The following is a 9408-nucleotide window of genomic DNA, read 5'->3' as shown; positions in this document are numbered from 1 at the left end:
TTGTTTCGAGAGAGCCTTCTACCAAGGTTTTGAAGTTAAACTTACTTTTCAAAATATCCCTTTCTTTGTCCGTTTCTGCTCAACATTTGTTCCCGCTTGTGGCACATCCACCACTGCATCTCCTTAAAATGGACTTCCAAATGTAGTTAGAATGTTGTATTCTCGTGTTAAACAATGCCAAAGTTTCAGATAATGCCGTTTGCGCATTTGGAAGTGAGCCCTAAACGAAGTTTGGGGTAGCTCAAAACACTCTGTTTCAAAAGGCGTGGTGATACTGCTCTTTTGTGATGTCACAGAGGGGCAGACTTCCTTATATGGGCGTGGCAGGAAGCTAGTGAAGCTCTGCTCCTCTGTTTACGTGCTAGCAATGGCTCTTACGGGAGCTGGACTAGCCGACAAACTTTCCAACGTTATGTTGTGTGGAAGATTCAGAAGAGCAAGCAGTTAAGTAACAATTTCAGTGTCCTAATGTTACTCGTGTTACCAATAGCCATTTAGACGTTACCATCGAGAGACATCTTGAAGTAACCTCTTTTCTTGACAAACTAAGGACTGTCCAGTCTCTACTCCCGGATCGGATTCGGAATCCAACACATACGGCTGTATGGTAAAAAACTTTTTTTGTAACACACTTCGTTTATACTTTCATAGTTTAGATTAGCTCATGATCACATATACAGTAAATCTTTAAGATGAATTTCTTAGATATTTGTCTCAGTACCACATATGAAATATCAAATAAAAGTTGCTTATTTGTCTCATTATTGATGTCTGTAATGACAATTGAAACATGTCAGGTGGCTTTAAAAAAAGTGTATCTTCTTTAAAAATATGATGCTACAGTACATTACCATACATTTTCCTATATTTCGCTCTAAAACCACCTCCTTTGTAATAACATCCTACAACAGCATTATGATGTTTATTAGAATTTGTAGCTTTATTTAAAAGCCCCACGCATCTTGAGGCAGTGTTGAGAAGTACTTTGGTGTCAACACCATCAGAAACATTTGTCAGAGAAAAAAAACAAAATGACAATAAAACAATACCTCTTGACGACAGATAAAATATACACCACACTGTACAATATAAAATGAAGAATAATAATTTCTATCCACCACAAAACCATGGCAGTAGAATGAAAGCGGACAGAATAAAAAAGGGAAAAAAGCAGCCCTGGAAGGGCTGAGGGGGTTTGATTTGGGGGCTCACAAGGTGTCGGTAGGACAGCTAGGAGGCAAGACCCGGCGGGAGTTGGAACGCACCCACGGGTGATCAATAACGCTCTGCAGGGAGAGGCGATCGCTGGGGCAGTGGCGGAGCAGCTTGGAGATCAGGTCCCGTGCTCCGTCTGGGATAATCCGAGGGAACTTCAGATCCACCTGGAAAAAGAAAATGCTTTGTTGACTCAAATATACAGTGGTATGAAAAATGATTTCTTAGCTTGTCACACTGAAATGTTTAATTAAATATTAGTACAGAGAAAATACAGTGTAAGACTATTTTATAAGACAGGTCATAAGTACTTTTGTCTAGTTTCAATAAGCATTTGGCAAGCTTTGGCTTTCATATTTGTGTCCACAAAATATTACTATTATCTGTCAATCATTTTAAGAGATGTATGCACCAACCTTCATGATTCTTTTGTACGTTTCGGCATGGTTAGACGTCTCAAAGGGCGGGTTCCCCACCAGGCATTCGTAGCAGAGGACCCCGATGCACCATAAGTCCACCTTCTCGCTGTGGGTGTGGCCCTCGACCATCTCGGGAGGGAGGTAGTCCAGCGTGCCGCACATTGTACGACGCCTGCACACAGGATCGTGCATGACAAACGGTTTCTAATGATCTGTACTAGCGGTGCACGATACCACGAATCATGATATGACACCAATAAATCTGATAATTTCATTCATTCATTCATTCTCTACCGCTTTTCCTCAAGAGGGTCGCGGGGGGTGCTGGAGCCTATCCCAACTGTCTTCGGGCGAGAGGCGCGGTACACCCTGAACTGGTGGCCAGCCAATCCCAGGGCACATATAGACAAACAACCATTCACACTCACATTCATACCTATGGACAATTTGGAGTGGCTAATTAACCTAGCATGTTTTTGGAATGTGGGAGGAAACCGGAGTACCCGGAGTACCCGGAGAAAACCCACGCATGCACGGGGAGAACATGCAAACTCCACACAGAGATGGCCGAGGGTGGATTTGAACCCTGGTCTAGCTGTGAGATCTGCGCGCTAACGATAAATCTGATAATATTAAAAATAATTCAAGAAAACGCGAGATTACAAGTACTATGCTAAAGGTGGGTTAGCCCGAGCAAATCAAGCACTCCTTTTCTCATACGTGTGACGTGCTGTAGATGTGTTGTAAACAAAAACGTCAATCGGGGACCTCCCCATGCCTCCGATACCAACGCTCTGCAAACACTTCACCCTCAACACACCAGTAGTCCACAAAGACACCCGCGCCTCCAAAGAAGCTCCCATTTTGACACTAACATGATACTTTTAAAAATCCCCTTGAATAAAAAAAAACAACACACAGTTTACCTGAGAGAAGGTGCATGTACGGACCAACCAAAGTCGGCTATTTTTAGCTCTCCACGGTAGCCAAGGAGTAGATTCTCTGGCTTGATGTCGCGATGGATCACCTTCCTCTCGTGGCAGTACTGGAGTGCGTCAGATATCTCCTCCATGTACTGGTAACATTGATGGTATACCAATTATTCTATTGAAAAATCAGTGAAATATACTGTATATAGGTATAGCACAGTGGGATGGTTTACTTACAGTGGCGGCACGCTTCTCGTCAAATCGTCCACACCTCTGTAGCTCCTTGTACATTTCGCCACGTGGAGCATACTCCAGCACCAGAAACACCCTCTTTCGATCGTGGAAGTAGTTGTAAAAGCGAAGGATGTTGGGATGCCTGAGGAGAGGTAAAAAAAATAATAATTGCAATTAACAAGTTATTAATAATGATATATACAGGCTGGACAAGTGGTTAGCACGTAGACCTCACAGCTGGGAGATCCGAGTTCAATCCCACCCTCGGCCATCTCTGTGTAGTTTGCATGTTCTCCCCGTGCATGCGTGGGTTTTCTCCGGGTACTCCGGTTTCCTCCCACATTCCAAAAACATGCTAGGTTAATTAGCCACTCCAAATTGTCCATAGGTATGAATGTGAGTGTGAATGGTTGTTTGTCTATATGTGCCCTGTGATTGGCTGGCCACCAGTCCAGGGTGTACTCCGCCTCTCGCCCGAAGACAGCTGGGATAGGCTCCAGCACCCCTGCAACCCTCTTGAGGATAAGCGGTAGAAAATGAATGAATGAAAGAAAGATGTGGATGATTTTTTCTGATAGCTTTGCATATATTGATCTATATTGGATTTTTTTTAAGCATGCATATATATATATATATATATATATATATATATATATATATGCTTGGACTCGTGAAAAACATGCAACTTAGTGAAAATTTAGTGGATATATATATATATATACACATATACACACACATACATACATATACACACACACACATATATATACACGAATTAAGTTTATATACATTTTTGTGACCAATTAAAGTCAATGGGGAAAATATATATATATATATATATATATATACACACATACATACACATCCCCCCCCCATTGACTTTAATTTGTCACGGGTCTATAAAGGGCCGTCACCTTTATGGAACACCAAAGAGGGAGTGCCCTTAACAAGGGTTAAAAGAAGAGAAGAATATAAACAGGATGTTATGGACCGGCTGTGTCCTGATACTTTTGTCCCACTCACGATCAAGGTGACGTTTTACAGCCAAGAATGCTAAAATGTGACTTTAAACACTTCTGTACAGCTCGTTTTTCCGATAGTGACGGTTGATTTCTATTTCTATTGTTTTCCTGCATGGCAAAAAGTGTGCGAGCATTTACTTGAGACGGGCCTGGATCTCGATCTCCCTCCTCAGCTGGTGCTCCACACCCTCTTTCTCCATCTCTGACTTGAAGAGCACCTTCAGAGCCACAATGGCATGCATCTTCTTTACCCTGGCGAGGTACACGTTGCCAAACTTGCCTTTCCCGAGGGGTCGACCGATGTCAAAGTCATCGATGGTGATCTTCCTGTCCACAAAGTGATTATTCAAGAGGTTGGGAACACAGGAAGTCAACCCAAGACGGACGTGACTATACTTACTTTGCACATGGACCAGAAGACGAAGTGACACATTCTCTTCCTGGTCCTAAAAAAAAGCAAAGAGTTATAAATTCCATGTCTGCTACTATACGTATACCTGTACACATAGAGGCTCACATTACCTGTGCTGACATTTTTGTCTGTAGTGTCTGGCCGCGGCTTCATTAAAACACGTTGTGGGCCCACCGCCATACTTGGGGTGGCAAACTAATAATAAAAATATAGCAACAAATGAATGATTCCAATCAAGACTAATGAACATCAGACCTCTTTAGAAATGGAAAAACATTTAAAAAGACAATACTACACAGTATTCAATTTGTGATTTCTTATACTGTATACAGTGATGTGAAAACCTGTTTGTCCCTTTCATGACTTATTTTGTCACACAAGTGTTTTAGATCAAACAAATCTAAATATTAGTCAATGACAACACAACTGAACACAAAATGGCAATTTAAAAAAATGTAACGTTTTCTTATTAAGGGATAAAAAACACCCTATGTGATTAAAAGTGACTGCCCACTTAAACCGAAAACTGGTTGGACTGATGACATGCAACAAGTCTCTTACAGCGCTGACATTCTTTGCAGAATTGTTGTCATTCAGCCACATTGGAGGCTTTTCCAGCATCTCAAAGGGATTCAGGTCAGGACTTTGACAAGGTCACTCCAAAGTCTTCATTTTGTTTTTCCTTAAGTCATTCAGAGGTGGACTTGCTGTTTATTGGATCATTGTCCTGCTGCAGAACCCAATTTGGATTCAGCTTGATGTCACCAACATATGGCCGCACATTCTCCTTTAGGGTTTTTTGGTGGACCGCAGAATTCATGGTTCCATTTATCATAGCAAGTCTTCCTGGTCCGGAAGCAGCAAAACCAGCCCCAGACCATCACACTACCACCACTATATTTTACTGTTTGTATCATTTACTTTTTTTAATGCAGTGTTACTTTTATGCCAGATGTTATGAGACACACCTTGCAAAAAGGTTTGTCAGACCACAGAGTATTTCCCCAAAGGTCTTGAGGGATCATCAAGATGTTTTCTGGAACGAGCCTTGTTCGTTTTCTTCAGCAGTGGTTTTGGTCTTGGAACTCTGCCACGCAGGCCATTTTTGCGCAGTGTATTTCTTATGGTGGAGTCATGAACACTGATCTTAACTGAGGCAAGTGAGGCCTGCAGTTCTTGTGGGGTCTTTTGTGACCTCTGGGATGAGTAGTTGTTGCGTTCTTGGGGTGATTTTGGTTGGCCGGACGTTCCTGGGAAGGTTCACCACTGTTCTATGTTTTCTCCATTTGTGGATAATGACTCTCACTGTGGTTTGCTGCAGTCCCAAATCTTTACAAACGGCTTTAGAACTTTTTCCAGACTGGTAAACTGCATCCGAGTTACTTTCTTCCTCACTTATTCCTGAATTTATTTAGTTCTCGGCATCTTTTGGTCTACTTCACTTTGCCAGGCAGGTCCTATAAGTGATTTCTTGATTGAGAACCGGTGTAGCTGTAATCATCAGGCCCAGGTGGGGCTACGGAAGTTGAACTCAGTTTTGATAAACCACATTTATGTTTTAACGGGGCTGGGGTGGGAGCAGGCAATCGCTTTTCCACACAGGGCCATGTAGGTTGGAATAAAAAATATATTTTAAAAACTGCATTTTCATGTTCAGTAGTGTTGTCCTTGACTAATACTGTATGTCCATTTGTTCGATGACCTGAAACATGAATGTGACAATCGTGAAAAAAAACCTCACACCAACATTAATAAAATGTTTTAATAGGGAAATCTGCCCATTTGTGATTTTTCCGTCCAAAAATAGGCCATCTCAAGACTTGCTGAGAGGATAACATAAGGAAATACACTGTATTTTGTTGGGTTTTTTTTAAATACATAGCCTGATATTATGACTCTAATTTTACTTGTTGCAATACATGTTATGCATGATGACTGAATAAACTACTACGACCACAACATTCATTATTGATGTCAATCTGCAATGGTAAAGCTCTATTAATATAAACACAAAAGCGACCAACAAATAACTACACGCTTATAATCAGATAGTTTAAAAAAAGAACATCCCTATATCTTACCGGCCGCTGGAAAGTCCGAGGCTCACAATTCTCTTTATTCTGTGACGGAAAAAAAGTATGAAGTTTGGCAAATTACGTTCTTCAATAATTGTTGAATACAAATTAAAACCAAACATGTCATCTCATCCTGTTTGTGCCATAAATGCATACAGGCCTTTAAAACCACAGACTGGGACGATATTTAAGACGTTCATGGTGCTCATATAGCAATTCTTACGAACAATGCGAAACAGCGACGACAAGGCCGCGAACCATGTTAAAAAATAGCTATAACTTTTTGGGTTTAAAATTAAAGCTCTTAATGTCATCTAGTGCGGTGTACAATCACATACCTATTTGGCGCAATGTTTTAACGCCATAAAAACAAATATAAAGCGTTAGTTCAAAATATATGCTAAACCTCGGTCGGCTAGCTCGCTAAAAGTCACCCAAACTGAAGTGACTGCGCATGACGGTCAACTCTGGCCGGCCAATTTCTTACTATAACTTCAATAACGCAAAAACATTTACCTGCATGTTCGTGGAAAAAATCAGTGGGTAATGACTTCAAAAGCGTGGCAAAAACTCCTCAGTCGTACACTTAGTTTGCACGGCCGCCAACGTTTTCAAACTGTCACAAAAGACGAAGCTGATTGGGCAGCCGATCTCTGAGCGCTCTCATTGGACAATACGGCCCGGAAACAGGACAGGGACAAAATTGCACGATTGGCTGAAATAGAGAATGACCCGCCTCTTTAATGTTTAGAATACACTTTGGATTTCACGCAAACCTCTTTGTTTCTCTTTACTTGACCAATGCGACGACTAAAGTATAAATAAAAGTAACAAAAAAATAGGATTACAATAACGTTAAGGCAATTGGTATCTTGTATTCAAATGTGTTAGTCATCACCGCATCAGTCATTTGTAGATCAAAATATCCAAAACCTTTGTCTTTTATCTCTCATTTATTTAGTGTTTTACTAGTTTTTTCCACAAAATACCACCAAATGCAATACGTAGCATTTTATTTAAATGGACATCAGACATAACACTTGTGAATTCTGCACTGTGATGTGAAGCCGTATGTATTAAAAAATTATTTATTATAGACAGGATCTTATTCATTATGAACATTTCTTGCATTATTTAAAAGAAAGAGAAATGATTTAGAAGAAGGAAGTAATTTAGAAGAAGTAATTTAAAAGAATCATCGACATTTAAAATATGTCAAGTTGTTCCTTCAGGCCAAAAAAGCTCAGTCTTGAAAGATCCCTCAACATGTGGATCAGCAGAAGTCCAGTCAAGAAACAGCACTTGGTCCAATTCCTAAGTGTTTCTATTTATGTGTTCACCTATGTTTTCCACATGAATACTGGAAGGTCAAATCATGTGCTTCGACTGGAGTGTAAACACTTGGTATGGTGTTTGAATGCTATAACAAAGGAGTTGTTCTTTAAAAATGACGCATTTGCTTAGTCTGCATTGCTCTGAACAGAACAATTGCTGAAAGCAAGTGTGCAGCACGGCAGCAGGATAGCCAGGGAGCGACGCAGATTCGGAATCAGTTCATCTGGTTTGCTCTCATTGTTGACATTATCTCCACCGGCGGGTTCCTCCTCGCCTTCCTGCTCCTCATCGCCGCCACCTCCTCCCTCCGGGGGACACATCCGCGGCTGGAAGACCACATCTAAAAACTCCAGTCTACGGAGCCCGGCAAGGCCGCGAAGCATTCTACAGCTCCGTACAATCTGCATTTCGCTGAGGGTGCAGGCCTTTAGATAGAGGCGCTTCAGGTCCTTCAGGCGGCTGGCACAGAGCAACCCGGGTCCGACTTCCTTGCCGCCAAGGCTCAGCTCCTCGAGTCCCAGCCATCCTGCCCCTAACCCCAGGGAAGCCATTTGCAGCTGGTAGCCCTGACGTGTAGTGATGCTTATTTCTAGAAACTTAAGACGAAATAGCCCTTCCACACCGCATGCCCCGTCCTTTGCAGCACAGGTCCTGAGCCCGCTAGCGGTTACTCGAAATGTGTCACACAACTCCAAACGGCTGAGCCTCTGCCACGACGTCAGACTCTGCAGATGCTGGTCTTTAAAAGAAGGGACATTATTAAGGATTAAACATTCAATAGAAATCCCTGACGGAGGCCGACATCCATGACTTCCTTTCTGTTTAGCACTGGAGGTGGCTTCAGCATCCTCTTGAGACGAAGTGGGAAGGTCCTGGTTGAAGAAGCACTGAGGCAGCTCACAGCCTCGCAGTTCCAACACTTTCAAGGATGGAGGCAGGAGTTGGCAACTGGGGAGGCTTCTCAAGTCGGCATGCAGAAGGTAGAGCCTACTCAGGCGAGGACACTTGGTGGACAAAACTTTGAGCCAAGCCTCTGAGAGGAAGGTGCCTCCTCGGACGGAGAGGAGCAAACCACGCAAGCGTAAGCACCGAAGGCCACAACCTAGATACTGTCGGAGCAAGGCCCAAAGAATACGGGATGTCATCTTATGGAGAAAAGAGTGGAGAGGGAGACTTCATGACAATGGGAACATGTTAGAGTCCAGAGACACAGACATTTTATGTCATCAGGAACACAATGTCAACAGGTCCAAGTTAGGGTTCACAAAACAATTGCACGACTAAAATTAAAACATAAAATGCAAGATACATTTTTAGAGGCAAATATAAGACCCAGAAGTGAAGATAGTGTCACATAAAAGGTTCACTTCTTCTTACCCCTTTCCACGCAGTCAGGTCCACAAGTCTCCACAGTCTTTGATCCCTCACAAGGCGTCTCCATCTCTTACACACCCTGAAAGGACGCCATTTAATACAACACTTCAATCATCAATCACGGAGTGGTTATTGTCATCAAGATCAATGCGGGGAAGCTTTATTATTATCTTACCTTCCAGCTCGGACCAGCTCACGAACGCTCAAATACGACAGCACGTCAAGTAGGATGTTTTCTGGCAGATAGTTGAGGTTACAAGGTGTAAATTCATCCATTATGTGAACTAAACTGTTGACACTTTTTGTGTGTGTGTGTGTGTTGGACGGACAAAAACGCTGAAGCACCACCGGGGTGCGCCTTCATCAACACTCCGCCGGAAACAGCTGCTTGAC

General features: G+C 42.3%; 1 protein-coding gene across 4 annotated transcripts; it reads right to left on the bottom strand.

The window, feature by feature from the left end:
- Positions 1-828: 828 nt before the first annotated feature.
- aurkb (aurora kinase B) lies at positions 829-9362 on the bottom strand. Of its 4 annotated transcripts, XM_078788500.1 has the most exons (10): positions 9191-9362; positions 9019-9094; positions 6313-6351; positions 4342-4426; positions 4220-4265; positions 3958-4146; positions 2801-2939; positions 2561-2709; positions 1632-1806; positions 829-1382 (listed from the first exon to the last, which is right to left on the bottom strand). In XM_078788500.1, the coding sequence occupies exons 1-10, from the start codon at positions 9289-9291 to the stop codon at positions 1209-1211; spliced, it is 1173 nt and encodes a 390-aa protein (XP_078644626.1). In that variant the 5' UTR covers positions 9292-9362; the 3' UTR covers positions 829-1208. The 4 variants fall into 4 exon arrangements, with proteins under 4 accessions (XP_078644626.1, XP_057931679.1, XP_057931680.1 ...); XM_058075696.2 differs by lacking the exons at positions 9019-9094; positions 9191-9362 and adding an exon at positions 6823-6953; XM_058075697.2 differs by lacking the exons at positions 9019-9094; positions 9191-9362 and adding an exon at positions 6645-6751.
- Between the last annotated feature and the right edge of the window lie 46 nt (positions 9363-9408).

Source organism: Doryrhamphus excisus, linkage group LG23, assembly GCF_037039965.1.
Source record: "Doryrhamphus excisus strain RoL-2023G ecotype Guam linkage group LG23, RoL_Dexc_Guam_v1.1, whole genome shotgun sequence".
NCBI lineage: Eukaryota > Metazoa > Chordata > Actinopteri > Syngnathiformes > Syngnathidae > Doryrhamphus > Doryrhamphus excisus.
Note: the sequence above shows the minus strand (reverse complement) of the source record. Positions and strands in the feature narration are given on the sequence as shown.

Excerpts from the sequence above, each read along its gene's own strand:
- aurkb (XM_058075695.2), bottom strand. The coding sequence starts at position 9,291 with ATGGATGAATTTACACCTTGTAACCTCAACTATCTGCCAGAAAACATC. Across the intron at positions 9,095-9,190 it reads GAGCTGGTCCGAGCTGGAAG|GGTGTGTAAGAGATGGAGAC; the intron begins GTAAGATAATAA and ends GCGTCCTTTCAG. Across the intron at positions 8,787-9,018 it reads ACCTGACTGCGTGGAAAGGG|ATGACATCCCGTATTCTTTG; the intron begins GTAAGAAGAAGT and ends TTTCTCCATAAG.